This window comes from Oncorhynchus kisutch, linkage group LG18 (assembly GCF_002021735.2).
Source record: "Oncorhynchus kisutch isolate 150728-3 linkage group LG18, Okis_V2, whole genome shotgun sequence".
Classification (NCBI taxonomy): Eukaryota; Metazoa; Chordata; class Actinopteri; order Salmoniformes; family Salmonidae; genus Oncorhynchus; species Oncorhynchus kisutch.
Window position 1 is genome coordinate 14,108,099 of NC_034191.2, and position 27,500 is coordinate 14,135,598.

Here is a 27,500-nt window from a genome sequence, read left to right on the forward strand (position 1 = left end):
AGGAGGAGGCAAGTAGCTGGGTCCAGGGGCAGGCAGAAGGTCATACACAGGGGTTCCAAACAGGCAACAGTACAGACAGAGAAAAGGCTCGTAACGTCATCCGGGAGATCAGGCAATAGGTTGATAACAGGAAATCCGATAGGCTAAAGTACAGGCAGGGAATAAGGAAAAGGCGTCGTTAGTGAGGCAGGCAAAAACTATCATACATGGGAAGAGTACATCACGGGAAAAACAGAGCTCTGAATAGAAGTGTGTCACAAAACAAACAATACCTCACAATGATGGGGTGAAAAGAACTGAACTAAATAGTGTGTGATGCTGACATACAGGTGTGTGAACAGGTGATTAGAACTCAGGTGATTGGGATCTGGAGAGTGAGCTGCGTTCAGGGGATCTATGTGTTTTGAGAGTGTGAGCTGGAAAGTGAGCTGTGTTCGGGGGATCTATGTGTTTTGAGAGTGTGAGTTGGAAGCATACATTACGCTATACAAAGTTACTGATTGCACACCAGGCATAGATACATCTTCTATGCAGTGCAAATGACGTAGCCTATCAGCTTCACAGGCTTAATTACAAGTGTTCTAGTGTAGCCAAAGACGTTCTGATGGGTTTATTTGGAAAATAAAGTCACTGTTCTTTTGCCTACTCTGGCCAACACTCTTTGCTCACAACTCTGTGTATGCCTCTGGGGCAAACATAAGCTGAATTAGCTGAATGTTGTACTAAAGGTGTATACTTCAAAATGTTTAAAACAGAAATACTATGTATCCAGTAGCCTAGCTAGTCTACAGTCTCCCCTGGGTCTCAGTGGGGTTTCAGCACCATGGACAGCGGCAGGCTAATGCTGTGTTTGAAGTTGGACCATTATTAGATTATTCACTCTGGAAATTATTTATCTACGCTCGGGGTTGAATGAAGGCCAGCGCCCACACAGATAGGCATCTGTGGTCATTGAGAGACCAGAGAAAGATGCGTTCCGTTTTACTCAGAGAAAAATAACCGTTTCTATCTGTGATCCCAGCCCATCTGTCAGCCTGTCGGTTTACCGGCGGCTCTAATGGTTATGAATAAGAAGCGAGTCACAGCTGATGCTCTGCACCGGCATATTCTCACTCGGGACAGAAAATAAAACACACGTTTTATTCGACTAACTCTCTCTCTCCTACTCACGCTCCTTCATCTGCTCTCGCAGGGGGCTTGTTTAGCCATGCGTTTTAATGGGTGGAGGAGATGGATGGCTCTGTGGCGGGAAAAACGGCGCAGGGCAGGAGTAAGGGTTAGATCCCATTGGTGCGTGCAAGTAACACGCACATACAGGGAGAGAGTGAGAGAAAGAGGGAGGAGAGACAGCGCGCGCTTTGAGTTGGAATTAATTCCCGCACACAACTCACGTACGGGGTAGCCTATGCGGTAGCCTACGTGCTTAGGCACAATTATCAGACTATAGAAACCCCAAAATAGTGTTTAAAAATAATGGCCTCTGTCACTTGTGAAGGGACACTGTCCATAAAAGCACCTGAATCGCCTTCACACACACGCCACAGCCCCGCCGCATCGCGCTTAACGATTATAGCCCTCTCCGCTGTCTAAACCAGACGAATCCTTATCAAAGGAGCTGTTTGATTTACCGTAATAGCGAGTTAAAGAAGAGAGGTTGGGAAAACAGATATTGAAGAAGGGGCGGGTGGAGAGTGTGTGAGAGAGTGTGTGTGTGTGTGTGTGTGTGTGTGTGAGAGAGAGAGAGAGAGAGAGAGAGAGAGAGAGAGAGAGAGAGAGGGCGCGCATGTCCAATCCTTCCATGCAGGCTGTAGACGCTCTTCACCACTGGCGAGTTTTTCTCCTTCCCTCTCTCTTCCACCCATCTTGCATGTGCTACGTTTACCGAGCCTGACAGATCTCTCTCCAGCGGCATCGGACACTGCGGGGGGAACAAGCCCACTATGGATTGCTAAAACTCGGGCTTCTTCTTCTCTTTTCCTTCCTTCTCTCTCGCCTTGTGTCCTCCTCCTCTATGTATCTCCACAGTTGTTAAGGGACGGAAAATGAGGATTATTTACCCGCACTTTCTCGGGGTGTTTTCCGCCCTATGGGGGCTGGCGACTGGGGCTTTCCCCAGCAGCGTTCAGATAGGTGAGTAGGATAAAGACCTTTAAGAATACACACTGCGTCTAGAACAGAGCTCTGTTATAGCCGAGGTTTTAAGGCATCTTTTAAATGGTTTTCTTCCCCAATCGTGTGTATTTATCTAAGTGGATTTGCAATGCCGTTATTTATGTTCATTATGTAGCCTACAGAGGGAAAACCTTGTATGTTTCTCGGCTGATGTGACTCAGATGATTATTCATAATTGTGGTAATTGTTTTCCCGCGGTGCGAACGGAAAGCTAAATGTCTTCCTGTCTCTCTCTCTCTCTCTCTCTCTCTCTCTCTCTCTCTCTCTCTCTCTCTCTCTCTCTCTCTCTCCCTCTCTCTCTCTCTCTCTCTCACCTCTCTCTCTCTCTCTCCCTCTCTCTCTCTCTCTCTCTCACCTCTCACTCTCTCTCTCTCGCTTTCTTCCTTTTTGTCTCTGTCTCGCTCTTCCCTTCTTTCGCGTTATTTGTAGTTTAAAACGGGCATCCTGCGCTCATGAATGTTTTAGCGCGCAATGTTCCGTACGGTGCTGTTCTGAGTCAGATCGCCACTGCAGCATCCTCCCGTGCCATACATAGCAGGATAACCCTATCTACCCGATCCGAGTCCGAGCCCTTCAGCACAGGCTAGACCCGGATCAAAGTTTCTATTAAATTAAACATGATCCACTGCCCTTCGTCAGTTATATACCCCATCCTATAACAGTCATACACACACACACGCACACACACACACACACACACACACACACACACACACACACACACACACACACACACACACACACACACACACACACACACACACACACACACACACACACACACACACACACACACACACACACACACACACACACACACACACACAGTGCTCTGTTCTAGAGGCGTATGTTAATGTATGCTCTGCATCACTCCTTGTGGGGTGCAGGAGGAGAGGCTATGTAATGAGACTGGCCTCTGACTCTGTCTCGCTCTTTTCACTGAGCTGCCGATAAAGTTATTATGCTTATATGGTCTGCTGGATACGCACGAACGCACGCACGCACGCACACACACACACACACACACACACACACACACACACACACACACACACACACACACACACACACACACACACACACACACACACACACACACACACACACACACACACACACACACACACACACACACACACACACACACACACACACACACACACACACACACACACACACACACCACAGCCAATGCCCAGCCCAGGACAGCACGCAGTATGACTGTTCACTTGAGAATGCATTTGCATATCGCTTCAATGCACGTAAGTGGAATGGAATTTAAGGCAGAGGGAAATCTATTTCTTGGAGAATGTAAAAATAACATGTCATGTTGCATTCAAAGGCTCATTAATAAACTTGTGTTACTGTAATTAATGCAGAGGAAAGATCAGTGATCGTGAGTTGCATTCAGGCTTCAGTAATACCCTGAGCAGTGTAGACTCTATGCTTGGGGTCTGAATTCTATTGCACTATTGTTGGATGTCTGTGAATGACATGTCAGTTGAGGCGATGTTTGGGATGTCTGTGAATGACATGTCAGTTGAGGTGATGTTTGGGATGTCTGGGAATGATATGTCAGTTGAGGCGATGTTTGGGATGTCTGTGAATGACCTACCATTTGAGGTGAATGTAATGGGTGCGTGCTGGTGGCAGGGAAGTCAGGCACAGGAGAGTGAACTTGGTATAAATGAAGCAGTTTAATAAATGCTAAAAAACTCCAAAAACCAATATATACAAAAATAACATAAAAGGGTAGAAAACCCGTCACACACCAGAACATGACTATCCCAATAACATACAACAAACAATCAAAGACAAAGACATGAGGGGAAACAGAGGGTTAAATACACAACATGTAATTGATGGGATTGAAACCATGTGTGATGGAAGACAAGACAAAACCAATGGAAAATGAAAAATGGATCAGCGATGGCTGGAAAGTCGCTGACGTCGACCGCCGAACATCGCCCGATCAAGGAGAGGGACCAACTTCGGCGGAAGTCGTGACAGTGAATGACATGTAATTTTAGGTGATGTTTGACCTGTTTGTGATTGACATGTAATTTTAGGTGATGTTTGGAATGCCCTTGTGATTAAAGTGTCCGCTCTAATATTGGAAGGTTGTGATTTCAATCCCTGGTCAAGTCATAACAACGACTGTAAAAATCTGACTTGATGCATCTCTGCTTGGCACTCAGCGTTAAGAAGATAGATTGGGGGCAAGATCCTGCAATAGTCTAGCGTCCTATCCAGGGGGTGTACTTTTACACCAAGCAGACTCGTGCTACAAAAACAAGAGATAGGCTCCTGTGTTCTGGCTCACACAAGCTACAACTATTTACTTACTGGCATGCCATTTGAGGTAATGTTTGGGATGTTTGTGAATGACATGCCATTTGAGGTGATAATTTGGATGTTTGTGAATGGCATGCCATTTGAGGTGATAATTTGGATGTTTGTGAATGACATGCCATTTGGGGTGATGATTTGGATGTTTGTGAATGACATGCCATTTGAGGTGATGTTTGGGATGTTTGTGAATGACATGCCAATTGGAGGTGGTTGCCCCCCTGCCTTGCCTTCTCCCTTCCTCCCTCCTCCCCTGTCATAATTTTCCCGCTCCCTCTCATCCTCCCCGCCACTCTCCCTCTGTTCATCTGCCACCTTACTTTCTGATGTATATCTCTCTCTGTCTCTATTTCCCTCTGTCTTTCTCTTCCTCTGTCTCTCTCTCTTTCTCTCTCTCCCACCGTCAATTAATTTAAATTTACCCTCTCCCCCCCCCCTCTCTCTCCCCATCTGTCTCTCTCTCTATCTGTCTCCCTCTCTCTCTACTCCCTCTGTCTTACTCTCTCCATCTGTCTTACTCTCTCCTGCTCTCTACAGATTTCAGAATACCCCCCCCTCTCAGCCATATCTCCCCCATTTTCTACCTTATCTTTCTCTCCACTCTCTCCCATATATCCCACTCTCCCCCATATATCCCACCAATGCAGGGTTTCTCAAACTCGGTACTGGGTGCACGTTTTTTTTCTCTTTCCTAGCACTATACAACTTATTCAAATAATCAAAGCTGGATTGTTAATTGGTTATTTGAATGTATTGTAGAGCTAGGGCAAAAACCAAAACGGCCCAGGACCGAGTTCGAGACACCCTGTGCCAATGAAGCACAGTTCAAATCCAACTCTCTTTTTCTCCTCATCTAGGTGGTCTGTTTATCAGGAACACGGATCAAGAGTACACGGCATTTCGATTGGCTATCTTCCTGCACAACACCAGCCCCAATGCCACAGAGGCTCCTTTCAACCTGGTACCCCATGTCGACAACATCGAGACAGCTAACAGCTTCGCCGTCACCAATGCCTGTGAGTACTACCAGATAAGAGTTTGTGTATGTGTGCGCGTGTGCACTCAAACCTTGTACCACACACATAGAGAAAGTCTCAAACGCCTGTGAGGTGTATATGAGGCTATCATTCACTATTGGAAGAGGGGAAAGGGGTTGCTGTGTCAGCTTAGCTTGAGAACATGACTGATCTATGTCTACATTGAAATGAGGGAGGTCTATGTGATGACCAGATCCCTCAGGAAGTACATCTGCACTGTCAACCTAATGGAATCCCCATGGATCTCATCTTGGTAAATGGAGTTTAATAGAACTATTGGAACAGTTGGATTCCATGTGGATTACCTGGTCTTTCTTATGAGATAATATCTGTCTAAACCTTCTTTCAATCGTCCCAGAGTTGTGTGTCATATTGAGGCCCAATAACTTGTTTTCTACGGTTGAGCCAGGCCAATTTCCACTGTGTGGAATTTGGCCCGAGGACTAAAGCTCTGTGGTTAATTTGGAAAATTGAATCAAGAGTAACAGAGGGAAATGAAAAGACACTATCATTTACTGTCTTGCCTGGAGATGGAATAGAATATATTATCAAAAAAGGCAACGGGGGAAGGAAATGAAGTGTGGTCGTGTGTTGGTGTATGTTTTGAATTAAGGATGCAGCTGCTGTCTTATCAAGACCAAATTTGGCAAAGTCATCCTCAACTACTCTCTCTCTCGCTAGCTGCTACTGCTACTGCTGAGGGCAGCTTTGTTATTTAAATATGAAAAACTGTTGTTGACTTCCCTCTGACTGTAGAAGGCTGTGGCTGTGCCAGCCTGATCACTGGAAATATACTTTGATTTTGGACGTTTCAAAAGGTCCTGAGAACATCGATATATGCCTTTGTCAGCGCTCACAAAAAGAGTTAAAAAAAGATTGCCAAGCACTGGGCACAAACTGGTGATGTTTGGAGACAGAGCTGCTTAGACCACAGCTCCATCGCAGTTCACAATGATACCTGATGGTAATAGCGCATAAGTGTTCATTATTTAGCTTTAAGCCTTCCCCAAACCATAGCCCTGACCTTAACCACTTGGAAATAATACCTACATGTAACTATTGATTGTGGAAACAAATCCACACAATTACATAAAGAGATAAGATTTTGAATGATACAGTGCCTTCAGAAAGTATTCATACCCCTTGACTTATTCCACATTTAGTTCTGCTTTTTCTTACCCATCTACACACAATTCCTCATAATGACGAAGTGAAAACATGTTTTTAGAAATGTTTCCAAATGTATTGAAAATGGAATATCTAATTTATATATTTACATATTCACACCCATGAGTCAGCACATGTTAGAATCACCTTTGGTGTGGATGACAACTGTGAGTCTTTCTCAGTAAGTCTCTAACAGCTTTGCACTCCTAGATTGTACAATATTTGCCCGTTACTATTTTTTTAATTCTTCAAGCTCTGTCAAATTGGTTGTTCATCATTGATAGACAACCATTTTTAGGTCTTGCCACAGATTTTTTCAAGTAGATTTAAGTCAAAACTGTTACAGTTTTAAATCTACTTGAAAAAAATCTGTGGCAAGACCTAAAAATGGTTGTCTATCAATGATGAACAACCAATTTGACAGAGCTTGAAGAATTAAAAAAATAGTAACGGGCCACTCAGAATCATTCACTCTCTTATTTGTAAGTAACTCCAATGTAGATTTGGCCTTGTATTTTAGGTTATTTTCCTGCTGAAAGGTGTATTCATCTCCCAGTGTCTGGTGGAAAGCAGACTGAACCAGAATTTCCACCAGGATTTTGCCTGTGCTGAGCTCCATGCCATTTCTTTTTTATCCTAAAAATCTCTCCAGTCCTTAATGCTCACAAGCATACCCATAACATGATGCAGCCACCACTATGCTTGAAAATATGGAGAGTGGTACTCAGTAATGTGTTGTATTGGATTTGCCCCAAATATAACACTTTGTATTCAGGACAAAAAGTGAATTCCTTTGCCACATTTTTTGCAGTATTGCTTTAGTGCCTTTGTTGCAAACAGGATGCATGTTTTGGAATATTTTTTCTCCTATCACAGCCTTTAAACTCTGTAACTGTTTTAAAGTCACCATTAGCATCATGGTGAAATCCCTGAGTGGTTCCCTTCTTCTTCGGCAACTGAGTTAGGAAGGACTCCCCTTATCTTTGTAGTGAATGGGTGTATTGATACACCATCCAAAATATAATTAATAACTTCATCATGCCCTAAAAGATATTCAATGTCTTCTTTTTTCATTTTTTACCCATCTACCAATAGGTGCCCTTCTTTGCAAGGCATTTGAAAACCTCCCTGGTCTTCGTGGTTGAATCAATGTTTGAAATTCACTGCTCAACTGAGGGACCATACAGATAATTGAATGTGTGGGGTAAAGAAATGAAGTAGTCATAAAAAAAGTATGTAATACACCAATACTCCATGTAACTTATTATGTGACTTGTTAAGCACATGTTCACTCGTGAACTTATTTAGGCTTGTCATAACAAAGGGTGTAACATATTCGCTGGGAGTCAGGAAGCAGGTGCACAAGGTGAGTTTAATAATAATTAAAGGCAGATAAACAAAACAAGAGAAGCACACTAAAAGAGACAAAACCAGTACTGCCTGATGACTGAGGCTACTGAGGACTAAATAAAGGGAAGGTGATCTAGGTGATGGAGAGCAGGTGTGTGTAATGATGGGGAGCAGGTGCGCGGAATGATGGTGCCAGGACCCGGGGGTTAGTAGACCGGTGATGTCGAGCACTGGAGAGGGGGAGTGGGAGTAGGCGTGACAAAGGGGTTGACTCAAGACATTTCACCTTTACATTTTTTTATTAATTTGTAAAAATTTCTATAAACAGAATTCCACTTTGACATTTAGGGGGTATTCTGTTTAGGCCAGTGACAAAAAAAGTGTAGTTTAATCCATTCTAAATTCAGACAGTAACACAACTAAATGTGAAAACAGTTAAGGGTGTGAATACTTCTGAAGGCACTGTACAAGTTTTATTTCCCTGACCAATCAAAACAGCAGACATATGGTGAGCAATATGTTTGGAACATCAAATCGCAATGAAATCACAGTATCGAATCATAGTGCATACTGTATAGAATCATGACAATCGCAATACATATTGTATCGGCACCTAAGTATCGTGATAATGTTCTGTCGTGAGGTCCCCGGCAATTACCAGGCCTAAACCTAAACCTTTGATATGTTTCTATTTGAACCCTATATCCTGTAACCACGTGGATTTAATGCATAAAAAAATTAACGGCTGCCATTATGTGCCCAGTGGTGTTGATATGAAACAAGGACTGTTGGGGACTCTGTGTGATAAAACCGTGTTGATTGGTATCACTCTCTCACTATCTTGCTCTCTCTCTTTCTGTCTCTGTCTCTCAGACTGTGTGAAAGCTGGATAATTACAGACTAATGTGGCACGGTATACTGACACTTCTGTACTTTTTCAATACTAGAACATGAAAAATGGTTCAGTACTAGAATTTTTGTTACATTCGGTACTTATATCAAATGTATTTAGTGTCCTTTACTCATTGAGTGTGGATGAAGTCTGTCTATCAGCGCAGCCGATGTCCCCTTATATCGCGAGCGTACTGTGCCTGCTACACTTAGTCATTGGTAGCTCTAGTCTGTCCTGAGGAACCACTGGGAGTCTGGGCTGCATCATGTTAGCTCCCCTCTCATACTGACTCTAGTCTGTCCTGAGGAACCACTGGGAGTCTGGACTGCATCATGTTAGCTCACCTCTCATTCTGACTCTAGTCTGTCCTGAGGAACCACTGGGAGTCTGGACTGTATCATGTTAGCTCCCCTCTCATACTGACTCTAGTCTGTCCTGAGGAACCACTGGGAGTCTGGACTGCATCATGTTAGCTCCCCTCTCATACTGACTCTAGTCTGTCCTGAGGAACCACTGGGAGTCTGGACTGCATCATGTTAGCTCCCCTCTCATACTGACTCTAGTCTGTCCTGAGGAACCACTGGGAGTCTGGACTGCATCATGTTAGCTCCCCTCTCATACTGACTCTAGTCTGTCCTGAGGAACCACTGGGAGTCTGGACTGTATCATGTTAGCTCCCCTCTCATACTGACTCTAGTCTGTCCTGAGGAACCACTGGGAGTCTGGACTGCATCATGTTAGCTCCCCTCTCATACTGACTCTAGTCTGTCCTGAGGAACCACTGGGAGTCTGGACTGCATCATGTTAGCTCCCCTCTCATACTGAACAGAAGTTAACACACCTGAATAATGCAACACGACATGTAGAAAGGTTGAAACTGTTCATTACTGTATGCAAAACAATGTCTAGAACACTTTACAATGCAATGAAGCACAGGTAGCTTCCAGCTTTGTAGGCTAACTTTCCTTGCTAGCTTAAAGCTGAATATAAGAATATAACACCAATTCACTACCATAATACTGTTTTGTGATAGCATGCAAACCACAAAGCAAAATATGCTGACTTCAAAAAGGATTGTCACCAAAAACAATAATTGCCAAAAATCTTTATTTTATCATTTGTCTCCCTCGCCTCAGTCACGTCTATCCTATCTATCCTATATATATATATATATATATATATACAGTTGAAGTCGGAAGTTTACATACACCTTAGCCAAATACATTTAAACTCAGTTTTTCACAATTCCTGACACTTAATCTGCGTAAAAGTTCTCTGTTTTATGCCAGTTAGGATCACCACTTATTTTAAGAATGTGAAATGTCAGAATAATAGTAGAGAGAATGATTTATTTCAGCTTTCATTTCTTTCATAAAATTCCCAGTGGGTCAGAAGTTTACATACACTCAATTAGTATTTGGCAGCATTGACTTTAAATTGTTTAACTTTGGTCAAACATTTCAGGAAGCCTTTCGCAAGCTTCCCACAATAAGTTGGGTGAATTTTGTCCCATTCTTCCTGACAGAGCTGGTGTAACTGAGTCAGGTTTGTAGGCCTTGCTTGCACACGCTTTTTCAGTTCTGCTCACAAACTTTCTATAGGATTAAGGTCAGGGCTTTGTGATGTCCACTCCAATACCTTGTCATTGTTGTATCTAAGCCATTTTGCCACAACTTTGGAAGTATGCTTGGGGTCATTGTCCATTTGGAAGACCCATTTGCGATCAAGCTTTAACTTTCTGACTGATGTCTTGAGATGTTGCTTCAATATATCCTCATCATTTTCCTTTCTCATGTTGCCATCTATTTTGTGAAGTGCACCAGTCCCTCCTGCAGCAAAGCACCCCCTCAACAGGATGGCGCGGCAGCGTAGCCTAGTGGTTAGAGCGTTGGACTAGTAACCAAAAGGTTGCAAGTTCAAATCCCCGAGCTAACAAAGGTACAACTCTGTCATTCTGCCCTTGAACCCACTGTTCCTAGGCTGGCATTGAAAATAAGAATGTTTTCTTAACTGACTTGCCTAGTTAAATAAAGGTAAACTAAAAAATGATGCTGCCACCCCTGTGCTTCATGGTTGGAATGGTGTTCTTCGGCTTGCAAGAATGTACTTTGATGCGAAAAGTGCAAATCAATCCCAGAACAACAGCAAATGACCTTGTGAAGATGCTGGAGGAAACAGGTACAAAATTATTTATATCCACAGTAAAAACGAGTCCTATATCGACATATCAACCTGAAAGGCCGCTCAGCAAGGAAGAAGCCACTGCTCCAAAACCGCCATAAAAAAGCCAGACTATGCTTTGCAACTCCACAAAGATCATACTTCTTGGAGAAATGTCCTCTGGTCTGATGAAACAAAAATATAACTGTTCGACCATAATGACAATCGTTATGTTTGGAGGAAACATAACGATCCCAAGGATGAACCGTTCTTTTTCTGAGGTCTTAGCTGATTTCTTTTGATTTTCCCATGATGTCAAGAAAAGAGGCATTGAGCTGTAAGTAGGCCTTGAACTACATCCACAGGTACACCTCCAATTGACTCAAATTATGTCAATTAGCCTATCAGAAGCTTCTAAAGCAGTTACATAATTTTCTGGAATTTTCCAAGCTGTTTAAAGGCACAGTCAACTTAGTGTTTTTAATCTTCTGACTCACTGGATTTGTGATACAGTGAATTATAAGTGAAATAATCTGTCTGTAAACAATTGTTGGAAAAATTACTTGTTTAATGCACAAAGTAGATCTCCTAACCGACTTGCCAAAACCAACTTCAACTGTGTAAATACAGTGCCTTGCGAAAGTATTCGGCCCCCTTGAACTTTGCGCCCTTTTGCCACATTTCAGGCTTCAAACATAAAGATATAAAACTGTATTTTTTGTGAAGAGTCAACAACGAGTGGGACACAATCATGAAGTGGAACGACATTTATTGGATATTTCAAACTTTTTAACAAATCAAAAACTGAAAAATTGGGCGTGCAAAATTATTCAGCCCCCTTAAGTTAATACTTTGTAGCGCCACCTTTTGCTGCGATTACAGCTGTAAGTCGCTTGGGGTATGTCTCTATCAGTTTTGCACATCGAGAGACTGACATTTTTTCCCATTCCTCCTTGCAAAACAGCTCGAGCTCAGTGAGGTTGGATGGAGAGCATTTGTGAACAGCAGTTTTCAGTTCTTTCCACAGATTCTCGATTGGATTCAGGTCTGGACTTTGACTTGGCCATTCTAACACCTGGATATGTTTATTTTTGAACCATTCCATTGTAGATTTTGCTTTATGTTTTGGATCATTGTCTTGTTGGAAGACAAATCTCCGTCCCAGTCTCAGGTCTTTTGCAGACTCCATCAGGTTTTCTTCCAGAATGGTCCTGTATTTGGCTCCATCCATCTTCCCATCAATTTTAACCATCTTCCCTGTCCCTGCTGAAGAAAAGCAGGCCCAAACCATGATGCTGCCACCACCATGTTTGACAGTGGAGATGGTGTGTTCAGGGTGATGAGCTGTGTTGCTTTTACGCCAAACATAACATTTTGCATTGTTGCCAAAAAGTTCAATTTTGGTTTCATCTGACCAGAGCACCTTCTTCCACATGTTTAGTGTGTCTCCCAGGTGGCTTGTGGCAAACTTTAAACAACACTTTGTATGGATATCTTTAAGAAATGGCTTTCTTCTTGCCACTCTTCCATAAAGGCCAGATTTGTGCAATATACGACTGATTGTTGTCCTATGGACAGAGTCTCCCACCTCAGCTGTAGATCTCTGCAGTTCATCCAGAGTGATCATGGGCCTCTTGGCTGCATCTCTGATCAGTCTTCTCCTTGTATGAGCTGAAAGTTTAGAGGGACGGCCAGGTCTTGGTAGATTTGCAGTGGTCTGATACTCCTTCCATTTCAATATTATCGCTTGCACAGTGCTCCTTGGGATGTTTAAAGCTTGGGAAATATTTTTGTATCCAAATCCGGCTTTAAACTTCTTCACAACAGTATCTCGGACCTGCCTGGTGTGTTCCTTGTTCTTCATGATGCTCTCTGCGCTTTTAACGGACCTCTGAGACTATCACAGTGCAGGTGCATTTATACGGAGACTTGATTACACACAGGTGGATTGTATTTATCATCATTAGTCATTTAGGTCAACATTGGATCATTCAGAGATCCTCACTGAACTTCTGGAGAGAGTTGCTGCACTGAAAGTAAAGGGGCTGAATAATTTTGCACGCCCAATTTTTCAGTTTTTGATTTGTTAAAAAAGTTTGAAATATCCAATAAATGTTGTTCCACTTCATGATTGTGTCCCACTTGTTGTTGATTCTTCACAAAAAAATACAGTTTAATATCTTTATGTTTGAAGCCTGAAATGTGGCAAAAGGTCGCAAAGTTCAAGGGGGCCGAATACTTTCGCAAGGCACTGTATATACACTACCGTCCCAAAGTTTGGGGTCACTTAGAAATGTCCTTGTTTTTGAAAGAAAACCATATTTTTTGTCCATTAAAGGTAACCTCAAATTGATCAGAAATACAGTGTAGCCATTGTTAATGTTGTAAATGACTATTGTAGCAGGAAACAGCAGATTGTTAATGGAATATCTACATAGGCGTACAAAGGCCCATTATCAGTAACCATCACTCTTGTGTTCCAATGGTACGTTGTGATAGCCTTTTAAAATGATAAACTTGGATTAGCTAACTTGTTGTTGTTGTTCTGATTAAATAAGCAATAAAACTAGCCTTCTTTAGACTAGTTGAGTATCTGGAGCATCAGCATTTGTAGGTCTGATTACAGGCTCAAAATGGCCAGAAACAAAGTACTTTCTCCTGAAACTCGTCAGTCAATTTTTGTTCTGAGAAATGAAGGCTATTCCATGCAAGAACATGCCAAGAAACTGAAGATCTGGTACAATACTGTGTACTACTCCCTTCACAGAACTGCGCATACTTGCTCTAACCAGAATAGAAAGAGGAGTGGGAGGCCCCGGTGCACAACGTAGCAAGAGGACAAGTTCATTAGAGTGTCTAGTTTGAAAAACAGATGCTTCAAAAGTCCTCAAATGGCAGCTTCATTAAATAGTACCCGTAAAACACCAGTCTGAACATCAACAGTGAAGATGCGACTCCGGGATGCTAGCCTTTTAGGCAGAGTTGTAAAGTAAAAGCCATATCTCAGACTGGCCAATAGAAATAAAACATTAAGATGGGCAAATGAACACTGGACAGAGGAACTAGAAGACCAGTATCCTGGAGTTGTCTCTTCCCTGTTGACGTTGAGACTGGTGTTTGATCAAGTTGATGTTATTTTAATGGACCAAAATTTGGATTTTCTTTCAAAAACAAGGACATTTCTAAGTGACCAGAAACTTTTGAACGGTAGTGTGTATATAATATATATATATATATATATATATATATATATATACAATTTGTTTTTGTTTGTTGTTGTTGCACAAAACAGGGAGAATACAAACAAACAAACAATAACGATATGATACAGCGCATTCTGAATGTATTCAGACCACTTGACTTTTTCAAAATGTTTTTACATTACAGCCTTACTCTAAAATGGATTAAATTGTTTTTTTCCCTCATCAATCTACACACAACAAACAATAATGACAAAAAAAAAAAAAAATAAATAAATAAAAAAATGATAGACAAAAGATTGGTTATTTACGTAACTATTCAGTCCCTTTGCTTTGGTATAGTTATCACATTGACTGCTCTAGGAATCTGGTCAGTGTCTGCAAGCTGATTTAGGATAACATCTCTGTCAGCAATGGAAATCCCTTTTATATCACTCTTTTTAATAAAACTTGGAAGAAGTCGGGTTGCAAGCAGAATTCCCAAAAAACGAATTTCTCAAGGGAGTAAAATAGAAATTCATGCTCCATTGTATTGAAGGCTTCATACAAGTCTTAGAAGACAATACAACTAATCCTCAAAGATTAGATCAGAATAGTCCATATGGTTTAATTAACACCAGTCGGATACTATTAGATATAAATATATGTCTATTCCTCATGAAGCTAGACTGGGTCTCCTCTACAATTGAGTCCAATACCACTTTCATTCTTTTTGCAAATATATAGGGTCATATTTTGTAGTCGTTGTTGAGAAGACAGATTGGATGCTAATTATCCAGGAGAAGCAAGTCTTTCTTGGGCTTAGGGATCAATGTAATTAGACCTTTAGTTCAAACTGGGAGGGAGAATCTTTCTGAAAAGACCTCCAACAGGAATGGGGCTAACTGTTTTGTAAAACTCAGCAGATATACCATCAGTCGTTTTATTATATTTAAGGTGTTCATAGAATAAATGATCTCTTCAACTATAATAGGGTCATCACCAATGTTCCCTCTAATTTATTTCGTCTGTACCCGCTTTTAGTTACAGTTTTACTGTGAACACTGAGGCTGTACCCACTTTAAGTTACAGTTTTACTGTGAACACTGAGGCTGTACCCACTTTAAGTTACAGTTTTACTGTGAACACTGAGGCTGTACCCACTTTAAGTTACAGTTTTACTGTGAACACTGAGGCTGTACCCACTTTAAGTTACAGTTTTACTGTGAACACTGAGGCTGTACCCACTTTAAGTTACAGTTTTACTGTGAACACTGAGGCTGTACCCACTTTAAGTTACAGTTTTACTGTGAACACTGAGGCTGTACCCACTTTAAGTTACAGTTTTACTGTGAACACTGAGGCTGTACCCACTTTAAGTTACAGTTTTACTGTGAACACTGAGGCTGTACCCACTTTAAGTTACAGCTTTAACAGTGGCCAAGTAGGCTGCTGTGGTTATTTGATCATAATCTAGGCCTACCAGAGAGGCATACCATCGAAAACAGTGGGGAAAATGCATCTAATAATGTTTTAACATGGAAATAGCTGTTCAATCATTCAGCCTACAGTAGCAGCCAATGTGTGGTCTTCAATGTAGGCCTACATTCCATCAGACATGAACCTGTTTATGCACTTGTCCTTCAGTCAAGGAGATGATGGAAAATGTTGTTGTGTTCTTTATTGCAAGAAACCAATTTACAAAATAAAATGCATTATTATTCCCATTCCATTATTACAGAGAATCAGACAAATTATGCTACCCTTGGTTACTTAGGTTATTCAAGCCTGTCTCAAAATGCACACTGCCCCTTTAAGACAAAAAAAACTCTTCACCAGACTCCCTTTTCAAAGTTGTCTAGAAATATACATGCTTAGTGCTCTTGTACTAAGCAATCTCTCCACTATTGCTGACTACAAATGATCTATTACCTGTCTAATATCTCACTGTCTAGCAAAGGATATGAACAAAATGTGCACAAGTGGCTACGTGCAGCGGTCACTTTGATCTCTAAACAAGCACATCTACTCACCACCACTCCTGCTGTAGTGTAAACACGGTCCAGTTCAAAGTAAATGGCACAAATCCATATATGGCAATGGTCTAGTTGCATATCGGCCTAGTGCAGCTCTGATTGGTTATGTCCCACTGGTCTGTGTAGAGTACGGGCTGAGTCGTGCATGCCAATGCAATAGAATCTTTCTCCGATGTGTTCTGCCTACTTAAAAATATATATTAAAAATATATATTTAACCTTTTTTTTATTTTTTATAAGTCGGTTAAGATCAAATTTTTATTTTACAATGACTGCCGCCCCCGGCCAAACCCTCCTCTAACCTGAAAGAAACTGTGTCAATTGTGTGCCACCCTATGGGACTCCCGATCACGGCTGGTTGTGATACAGCTCGGGATCGAACGAGGGTCTGTAGTGACACCTCTAGCACTGAGATGCAGTGCCTTAGACTGCTTCCATAGTTTGTTTTGTTTCGGAATGATGCATGGAAAGTGGTTAATATTGCATTGATTTCATCACAATTACCACAGTACCCCTATGTACTTTTTGAAGATGTACTACTCTCTTCCCAGAACAGCACAAACTGGCCCTAACCAGAATAGAAAGAGGAGTGGGAGGCCCTGGTGCACAACTTAGCAAGAGGACAAGTACATTAGAGTGTCTAGTTTGAGAAAAAGACACCTCACAAGTCCTCAACTGGCAGCTTCATTAAATAGTACCCGCAAAACACCAGTCTCAACATCAACAGTAGAGAGGCGACTCCAGGAGGCTGGCCTTCTAGGCAGAGTTGCAAAGAAAAAGCTATCTCTCAGACTGGCCAATAAAAAGAAAAGATTAAGATGGGTAAAAGAGCACAGACACTGGACAGAGGAACTCTGCCTAGAAGGCCAGCATCCCATCAACTTGCAACCAAAAATCAATGCGTGATTGTGTGGAGCCGGAGCGTGCCTTACTACGCGAAGTGAAAGACCTGTCATTAGGAAACTTTACTCTTCAAATATCTGTAATAGTAAATCTTTCTATAAACTGCCTCAAACTTGTCTTCATAGAAGTTGACTGTCCTGGAGGCCATCTATCAATGAAATGATTCAGAGCAATATTCCAATCCCCAACCTATTATAGTAAGTAAATCATTAGGGAACTTGGTTAGCCAATGGAGAATACGCTTTTCCAAATATTCCATTATCTGATCATTTTTTTAAGTTTCAAATTGTACACAGAAATTTTAGTAATAATAAATGTCATTGTTGATTACAGGAAAAATAAGTGCCAAAAATGCCATTGAAATTATTCTTTAGAGTGGTGACTCATTGTAATGAACACGATGGGAGACAGAGAGCTGGTTTCAAGCACAGGGCGCAGCAGGTGTTTATTGTAAAGGACCACAGGAGGAGGCAAGTAGCTGGGTCCAGGGGCAGGCAGAAGGTCATACACAGGTTTTCCAAACAGGCAACAGTACAGACAGAGAAAAGGCTCGTAACGTCATCCGGGAGATCAGGCAATAGGTTGATAACAGGAAATCCGATAGGCTAAAGTACAGGCAGGGAATAAGGAAAAGGCGTCGTTAGTGAGGCAGGCAAAAACTATCATACACGGGAAGATTACATCACGGGAAAAACAGAGCTCTGAATAGAAGTGTGTCACAAAACAAACAATACCTCACAATAATGGGGTGAAAAGAACTGAACTAAATAGTGTGTGATGATGACATACAGGTGATCAGAACTCAGGTGATTGGGATCTGGAGAGTGAGCTGCGTTCAGGGAATCTGTGGTTGAGAGTGTAAGTTGGAAGCAGACGTCACAGTAGCCCCCCCCCTCCACGATGGCCTAGTGTCACGAACCGGCTCAAAGTCCGTAACAAAGGGAGACAACGTGGAGATAAGGAGTAACAAAATATATATTTATTAACTAAAGCAACTAAGGAAAATATACAATGGTGTGTGTAATCAGTAATCAGTAGTGTAAGTGAATGTTTTGCATGCATGAATGTGATAATGCAGGGTGTTGAAAGGTGCCAAAGCAAACAAACAAAAGGCCACCAAGAACCACAACACAATCTACAAAGGTGTCTGCATGGAGAGAGTCTCTTCCATGAATGTGGAAGAGGTCTATTTATCCTGGGAGACACATGGCCCAGGTGTTTCCCATGAAGCTGACGACCCTCCCAACTCCACCCACCGGCATCCTAATAAGGAAACAAGAACAGACAGAATACGGCAGACAGAGTGGGAGGGTCGTCACATTCCCCCCCATAAAACCGGGGACCAACAAGGACCCCGGAACATCATACCAGCCTCTGCGTCCCAAATTGACACAGCCTCTGCGTCCCAAATTGACACAGCCTCTGCGTCCCAAATTGACACAGCCTCTGCGTCCCAAATTGACACAGCCTCTGCGTCCCAAATTGACACAGCCTCTGCGTCCCAAATTGACACAGCCTCTGCGTCCCAAATTGACACAGCCTCTGCGTCCCAAATTGACACAGCCTCTGCGTCCCAAATTGACACAGCCTCTGCGTCCCAAATTGACACAGCCTCTGCGTCCCAAATTGACACAGCCTCTGCGTCCCAAATTGACACAGCCTCTGCGTCCCAAATTGACACAGCCTCTGCGTCCCAAATTGACACAGCCTCTGCGTCCCAAATTGACACAGCCTCTGCGTCCCAAATTGACACAGCCTCTGCGTCCCAAATTGACACAGCCTCTGCGTCCCAAATTGACACAGCCTCTGCGTCCCAAATTGACACAGCCTCTGCGTCCCAAATTGACGAGGGGTTATGTGTTCACACCTCCACCAACCAACCTCCTCCTCCCCAGACCTCAGCAACCTTTGTGCATAGGAAGCAATATTTAAGAGGAAAGAAGAACACGACCAGGAGGGAACAGACATTATGAGGGGTTATGTGTTCACACCTCCACCTGCACCAACCAACCTCCTCCCCAGACCTCAGCAACCTTTGTGCATAGGAAGCAATATTTAAGAGGAAAGAAGAACACGACCAGGAGGGAACAGACATTATGAGGGGTTATGTGTTCACACCTCCACCTGCACCAACCAACCTCCTCCCCAGACCTCAGCAACCTTTGTGCATAGGAAGCAATATTTAAGAGGAAAGAAGAACACGACCAGGAGGGAACAGACATTATGAGGGGTTATGTGTTCACACCTCCACCTGCACCAACCAACCTCCTCCCCAGACCTCAGCAACCTTTGTGCATAGGAAGCAATATTTAAGAGGAAAGAACACGACCAGGAGGAACAGACATTATGAGGGGTTATGTGTTCACACCTCCACCTGCACCAACCAACCTCCTCCCCAGACCTCAGCAACCTTTGTGCATAGGAAGCAATATTTAAGAGGGAAGAACACAAGACCAGGAGGGAACAGACAGGAAAGATAGAACATGACAACCCGAAACAATGGTCAGTCACGTAAACATTCAGAAACATGGCACAAAAGACCAACAGCTACAAACTCCAACGAAAAGAACATCAGGGTCCTTCTTAATTTTTACAACTCCCAACGATTCATAGTCACTTCCAACGATTCATAGTCACTGCCAACGAAACAGAATTTCACTAATTTCAATCATTTAACCTTGTAGTGTTCAGCGATCTTCAACGGCTGTTCTTTAGTACATAATTCTAACAGGTCCTCTGATGGAAAGCGAATGAACTTGTATACATGAGACACCATAGTCATAAGTAAATAATCTTGCTCAACCCCTCTGCTGAGCACATCAGACCACAACCAGAGAAATGACAATCACCCTGAGCACCACAGAAGAGAGATGAGATACGGAGCTTCCCCAAAACCTACAATAACTCAACCCTAGTCTTCGTGCAGATTTGCGGTGGGTATTTACGCACTGTAGCCCGCTGGCAAGGAAATAGAACTCCCCAGCATGCTGGCAAACTCCACCAAGCCACGGATGTGCCCCCGAGACAACTGCTCAGTCCACAGACACCACACAAAAATAACAAACATTTAACCATGCCCAACATGTCCAAAATTTAAACACGTCGCTAAGCCTATCAGGGGAAAAAGGCTATAGCTCCGGGTAGCAAGTTCCACTACCCTACACAAATCTCCTGAGGTACACAGCCGATTTACTCACCTCCTCAGACTGACTTCCCAACAGAAAGTAGAACAAGAGTTTCCAAGCTGAGCAGGGGGCCTCTCCCAGGGACGTGGAGCTGACATTGGAAAGCCAGGATCATGGCTGGGTCGAGGATGTCCTGGGCAGGTACCCGGGACCGTTCTTAGGGTCTGTACCCCTCCCAAGCCACCAGGTAGTGTATGCAACCACCCAGGCACTTGGAGTCAAGGAGGGCTTGGACGGAATCAGCCGGTACACCGCCGTTATCAAATGGAGGGGGTGCGCCACTGGAGGATGGAGAGGGCTGTACGTCACAGGCTTGAGAAGGGACACATGGAAGGATGAGGAGATCCGGTAATGGCGGGGCAACTGGAGATGGTAGGTGACAGGATTGATGCGGTGTATTATTTTGACGGGACCAACGAACCGGGGACTGAACTTTTTGCAGTGGTCACAAAGCCGGATGTCCTGGGTAGAGAGCCACATATGTTGCCAAGGGTGAAAGAGTGGAGTAGGTTGGACCGTTTCTGGGAGAGGGAAGCTTGATGCCTGTGCTGATGTGTGGTCTCCCAAACCTGCTCGGCAGGCACATTTCCGGGCTCTGTCTCCCATGGGAACACGGGGGGTTGGACAGACTGAGAAATAGTGAGATGGAGTGAGGAATGCACCAGGAAGTTCTGTGCGTTTTCGGCCCAGGCTAGATAACAACTCAACTTGTGTGGTTTTTGGATGCAGTGTTGGCGAAGGTACTTACCTATTTCCTGGCGTTCCATCTGCCCATTGGTTTGGGGTTGGTATCTGGAGGATAGGCTGATGGAGACCCCCAGTCGGTTGCAGAAGGCTCGCCAAACCCTGGAGACGAACTGGGGTCCCCGATCTGAAACAATGTCTTCCGGGATCCCATACAGACACAACACCTGTTGGACCTTGCACTCGGCCATTTCCATGGCATTAGGTAGATGCGGAACTCAAATAGTAGTGAAGCCCAAAGAGTCTGGCAGATCAGTGAGGAAATCCATGGTGATGTGGGACCATGGTCTGTGTGGTGTAGATAAAGGCTCGAGCTTACCTGTAGGTAGTTGGCGAGGGCTCTTTGCCGATGCACAGATGGGACAGGAAAGAATGTAATCTTGGACATCTGCTGTTAGGGATGGTGATCCCAGGCTGGCAGAACTCAGCAAGCATTAGTTGGGGTCTGACGGACACCGGAACGTAGGACTTGCCTGCAGAGGTGTCGCGAGGTGCTGGGTCGTGGCATAGGGCCTCTTGGACCCCAGATTGTATTTCCCATTGTATGGGTCCCACGACACAAGACTGAGGCAGTATGGGCTCGGGAGCTGGGTTAGAGGAAGGGGAATCAAATAGACGGATAAGGAATCAGCCTTCACGTTTTTATTGACAGGCAGATAGGTGACTGTGAGGATGAAGCGGGTGAAGAAGAGTGCCCAGCAAGCCTGTCTGGGGGTTGAGCCTCTTAGCACTTCTTAAGTACTCCAAATTGCGGTGGTCGGTAAGGACAAGGAATGGGTGATGAGCTCCCTCTAACCAGTGGCACCGCAGTGTACAGGTTTTTTGACTGGTAAGAGCTGAGAGTAGAGCGGTTGTGCTGCTGCAGTTTTGGATGAACCGACGGTAGTAGTTGGAAAATCCTAGGAAACGTTGTAGTTCCTTTATGGTGTTAGGTTTGGGCCAGTTAAGCATGGCCGTGACTTTGCCTTTATCCATGTTAACCCCTCCTGGTGTCAACACAAAACCTAGGAAGGTTACCGTAGTAACCTTGACATTTAGATTGTGATCCTGTAGCCATTGGAGGACCTGTTGCACATGCTTTATGTGTTCTGCAATGGAGTGAGGGTAGATCAAGATATAGTCAATGTACATGATGAGGAACTGGTTGATCATGTCCTGGAAAACTTCATTCATGAAGGACTGGAAGACTGCGGAAGCATTGGTGACACCGTAGGGCATAACCAGGTATTCGTAGTGATCCCTAACGGTGATGAACACCGCCTTCCACTCATCCCCACTTTGGATACGGACCAGGCTGTAAGCACTACATAGGTCCAATTTGTTCTAGTGCGGCCGGAATGGAAGCAATTCTTGATGGTAAGGTCTTTGAGGGGTCAGTAATCTATGCAGGGACAGAGACTACCATCCCTTTTTTTTCACAAAAAATAAACTGGATGCAGCCGGAGACGTGGATGGACGGATTAATCCCATGTCGAGGGCCTCTTCTACAGTATATAGGTGTCCATAGCCTCATTCTCTGGAATGGACAAAGGGTAGATCTGACCCTGAGGGGGCGATGCCTCAGGAAGGAGGTTGATCACACTGTCCTCCGGGCGATGAGGGGGCAGAATGGACTGAAGACACTATGGAACTGGGCATATACAGGTGGGATGTGGGTTGGAATGGCAGACTCTGATCCTTCTATATAGGTGGCTAGACAAGGTAGAATGAAGCAGTTCGTAAAACAGGCAGGAGACCATGAGAGCAGTTCCCTTTGCCGTCAGGAGATGGCAGGGTCGTGAAGACTTAGCCAGGGGTGACCGAGGATGAGGGGTTCTTTAGGCGAAGACAACACCATTAACTGAATGACCTCAGAGTGAAGGAGGCCAATCCGAGGAGTGCTACTTTTGGGCATGCAAGTCACAAGACCAGTTCCGAGCGGTTGTCCGTCCAGCACATTAATCATAAAGGGAGGATTTGCAGGGATTAGTTTGCCTTTTAACTGTCGTGCCAATTGTTCGTCCATTAAATTACCTGAGGCCCCCGAGTCCACTCATCCCTCCACAAACTGAGTGACCCCATCAGCAGAAAGAGCCGGGATACCAAACTGAGTGACCCCATCAGCAGAAAGAGCCGGGATACCAAACTGAGTGACCCCATCAGCAGAAAGAGCCGGGATACCAAACTGAGTGACCCCATCAGCAGAAAGAGCCGGGATACCAAACTGAGTGACCCCATCAGCAGAAAGAGCCGGGATACCAAACTGCCTTTGGGTAATATTCAAAAACATAGAGGTGCTTAAAACCGGGTGGAAGGGTTGTGGTCACCCCTTCGTTGGGAGGGGGGGGCAGCTAGTGAGTAGGTGGTTGCCCTCTCCACAACCGGGTGGAAGAGGAGGGGTTGTGGTCACCCCTTCGTTGGGAGGGGGGGGGGGCAGCTAGTGAGTAGGTGGTTGCCCTCTCCACAACCGGGTGGAAGAGGAGGGGTTGTGGTCACCCCTTCGTTGGGAGGGGGGGGCAGCTAGTGAGTTGGTGGTTTCCCTCTCCCCATCGGGTGGAAGAGGAGGGGTTGTGGTCACCCCTTCGTTGGGAGGGGGGGGGGGACAGCTATTGAGTAGGTGGTTACTCTCTCCACAACCGGGTGGAAGAGGCGGGGTTGTGGTCACCCCTTCGTTGGGAGGGGGGGGGGGACAGCTATTGAGTAGGTGGTTACTCTCTCCATAACCGGGTGGAAGAGGCGGGGTTGTGGTCACCCCTTCGTTGGGAGGGGGGGACAGCTATTGAGTAGGTGGTTACTCTCTCCACAACCGGGTGGAAGAGGAGGGGTTGTGGTCACCCCTTCGTTGGGGGGGGGGGGCGGACAGCTATTGAGTAGGCCACACCCCTCTCCACAATAGAGGCACACGTTTCCACGTAACCTCTGATGTCTCTCGGCAGGTGTGAGAGGGGCGTGGCCGAGGTGCATGGGTTCGGGGCTATTAGACCGTAGTGGACGAGAGAAGGGCGTGGAAGACTCGCAGGCCATGGGCGACTGTATAGGTCTGCAGTCCACCAGTAGGTCTCGAGACAGGCAAAAACTATCATACACGGGAGGATGTCACAAAACAAACAATACCTCACAATGATGGGCTGCACAGAACTGAACTAAATAGTGTGTGATAATGACAGACAGATTTGTGAACAGATGATCAGAATTCAGGTGATTGGGATCTAGAGAGAGCTGCGTTCAGGGGATATATGTGTTTGAGAGTGTGAGTTGGAAGCAGACGTTACATTCATGAACTGTGAGAGAGTCATAAATAATTTCCCCACTGCGATCTCCAGAAGTTGACGCCAGTAGAAATACAATTAGACTCTTGAAAAAAATATACATCGGTTTGAAAGCTGTTTTGATCATAATAATAATAATAATAAGGCTATATGCTTTACATTATTTCTAGCATTGAGTTAGTCTCGTCTCTCCTGTCTCTCTCACGGAGTGTGAATGACGTCATTAGGTCTTAGAGGTCTTACATAAGAAGAGATTGCTTCTTCTATGCAAATGTTGTTGATCAGAACAATAAATATGTCCCAAATGCAAAAAAAAAACTAAGATTGTTTGTCATCTGCAGTCTCATGAAATCAGCCAAAACAATCTCAATAACTTAATGCATTCACACACTCCTATTGAATATGCATTCACCTGTATTGTGAATAGATCTAAGCAACATCTTGATTTACCCAGTTTATCAATAGAGATTTACCATTCAAATAAATGATTACCATTATGTTGTTTTGTTAGATTGATAAAAGCAAAGTCAAATTGATTGTATGATTCGTTAATGCATATGTAGCTGAAAAATTGTCATCAAATATTTAAAAAGTAATGATATTGAACTCAAAAGATCTGTCTTGTTTTGGTATCGTTTTGGTATCAATTATCGTGATGGTATAGAGTATCGCAATACTAAACCTGGTATCAGTATCGAAGTGAAAATTCTGGTTTCATGATAACACTATTGCAGACTGACTGTAATACTGTGTGCTGTCCGGGACATGGGCTTGTGTGTGTGTGTGTGTGTGTGTGTGTGTGTGTGTGTGTGTGTGTGATACTGTGTCAGTAGTGACCTGGGCTCTGGGTCTGTTCTTAGGGTTCTGCTCTGATGAACCTGTGTCTGTGTATGTGTGTATTGCTGTGTGTATCAAATGAGTGTGTGTGTGTGTAGAACAGCAGTGGTGGATTAGTGTCTTATTGTCTGTAATTGTTAGAGCTGGAGAAAGGACTGCTGATGATCCACTGTCTTATTCCATTACCATTCTCTCTCACTCTCTCGATCTGAGAGATGTGAGGCAATGTTTTGTTCCAGTCCACTTTAGATGGGGAGGAGACATTGGTAGATGGCAGACAGGATGACAGGGTCTCTCGCCAGTCACAGTAACAGGATCTCTCTCCAGACAAGGTCTCACGCCAGTGAGAGTAACAGGGTCTCTCTAAAGACAGGGTCTAACTCCAGTCACAGTAACAGGGTCTCTCTCCAGTCACAGTAACGGGGTCTCTCTAAAGACAGGGTCTAACTCCAGTCACAGTAACAGGGTCTCTCTCCAGTCACAGTAACAGGCTCTCACTCCAGACAAGGTCTCACTCCAGTCACAGTAACAGGGTCCCTCTCCAGTCACAGTAACAGGATCTCTCTCCAGAAAGGGTCTAACTCCAGACAGGATCTCCCTCCAGTCACAGTAACAGGGCCTACCTCCAGTCACACAGTAACAGGGTCTCACTCCAGTCACAGTAACAGGGCCTCCCTCCAGTCACAGTAACAGGGCCTCCCTCCAGTCACAGTAACAGGGCCTCCCTCCAGTCACAGTAACAGGGCCTCCCTCCAGTCACAGTAACAGGGCCTCCCTCCAGTCACAGTAACAGGGCCTCCCTCCAGTCACAGTAACAGGGCCTCCCTCCAGTCACAGTAACAGGGCCTCCCTCCAGTCACAGTAACAGGGCCTCCCTCCAGTCACAGTAACAGGGCCTCCCTCCAGTCACAGTAACAGGGCCTCCCTCCAGTCACAGTAACAGGGCCTCCCTCCAGTCACAGTAACAGGGTTTCTAACACTCACACAGTTTGTTTTATTATATTTGTGGGGACCAAGCAATTGATTCCCATCAAAAGTCCTATTTTCCCTAACCTAACCCTAGCCCTAGCCCTAAGCCTTAACCTAACGCTAACCTTAACCCTAAACTCATAACCCCAAACCTAACCCTGTCACTAAACCTAACCCTGTCACTAAACCTAACCCTGTCACTAAACCTAACCCTGTCACTAAACCTAACCCTGTCACTAAACCTAACCCTGTCACTAAACCTAACCCTGTCACTAAACCTAACCCTGTCACTAAACCTAACCCCGTCACTAACCCTAACCCTGTCACTAAACCTAACCCTGTCACTAAACCTAACCACTAAGCCTAAAATAGTTTTTTTCCATGACTGGTAAAATGTCCACACATTTCCTTGTTTTACTATCCTTGTGAGGACTGCTGGTCCCCAGTAGGATAGTTAAACCAGACACACACACACACACACACACACACACACACACACACACACACACTCTGGGATCATCAGGGGAGGAGTGTTTGGGAAATGAAGCGCTGCTCCTTGAATGTATCCGTCCGCTCTGACAGTTTTCCCTCTTTTTCCTGAGGCGGGGAATAACAAGCGGAACAATTTCATCTCTCTCTCTCTCTCTCTCTCTCTCTCTCTCTCTCCATCGGTCTCTCTCTCTCTCTCTCTCTCTCGCTCACTCTCTATCTCTTTTCCTCTCTCCATCGGTCTCTCTCTCTCTCTCTCTCTCTTAGTCTTTTACCTTCTTTCTCCTCTAAACAGGTGTGGTAAATCAATCTCTAAATGAAGCTCCGTCTTTTGCTCTGGCGTGACCAACATACAGAATGAAAATGGTAATTGTCTGACCTTCAGGAGTTTTCTGAAGCGTCTCAGAGGCCTGAATCGACGAGCAAAAGTATATCACTCCTTCATTCAGGAACAGCAGAGCTCAGGGTCACATGTTTTCATATGACGAGCAAGTATATCACTCCTTCATTCAGGAACAGCAGAGCTCAGGGTCACATGTTTTCATATTCACTCTTCTGTCAGTGTGTGTGTGTGTGTGCGTTTGTGTGTGTGCATTTGTGTGTGTGTGTGTGTGTGCGTTTGTGTGTGTGTGTGTGTGTGTGTGTGCGTTTGTTTGTGTGTGTGTGCGTTTGTGTGTGTGTGTGTTGTCTCATCTGTTTTATGTCTCTCAGTCAGTAGAAGCCTTCTTCCTTTGGATGCAGTATTTGTAGTCACCGGATTATAGAGAACAGTAATGTATTAGC

General features: G+C 44.2%; 1 protein-coding gene across 5 annotated transcripts in view; it reads left to right on the forward strand.

Annotated features, from left to right (window-relative positions):
• The first annotated feature begins 1,798 nt into the window (after positions 1-1,798).
• Positions 1,799-27,500, forward strand: part of gria4a (glutamate receptor, ionotropic, AMPA 4a) — a 147,340-nt gene continuing 121,638 nt past the window's right edge. For 4 of the 5 annotated variants that reach the window (XM_031795716.1, XM_031795715.1, XM_031795714.1 and 1 more), the window contains exons 1-2: positions 1,819-2,130; positions 5,379-5,537. In XM_031795716.1, coding sequence (XP_031651576.1) covers positions 2,043-2,130; positions 5,379-5,537 — 247 coding nt within the window. In that variant the 5' untranslated portion in view covers positions 1,819-2,042. Of the gene's footprint in view, positions 2,131-5,378; positions 5,538-27,500 lie in introns of all 5 variants that reach the window. The other variant, XM_031795713.1, reaches the window with a different exon arrangement.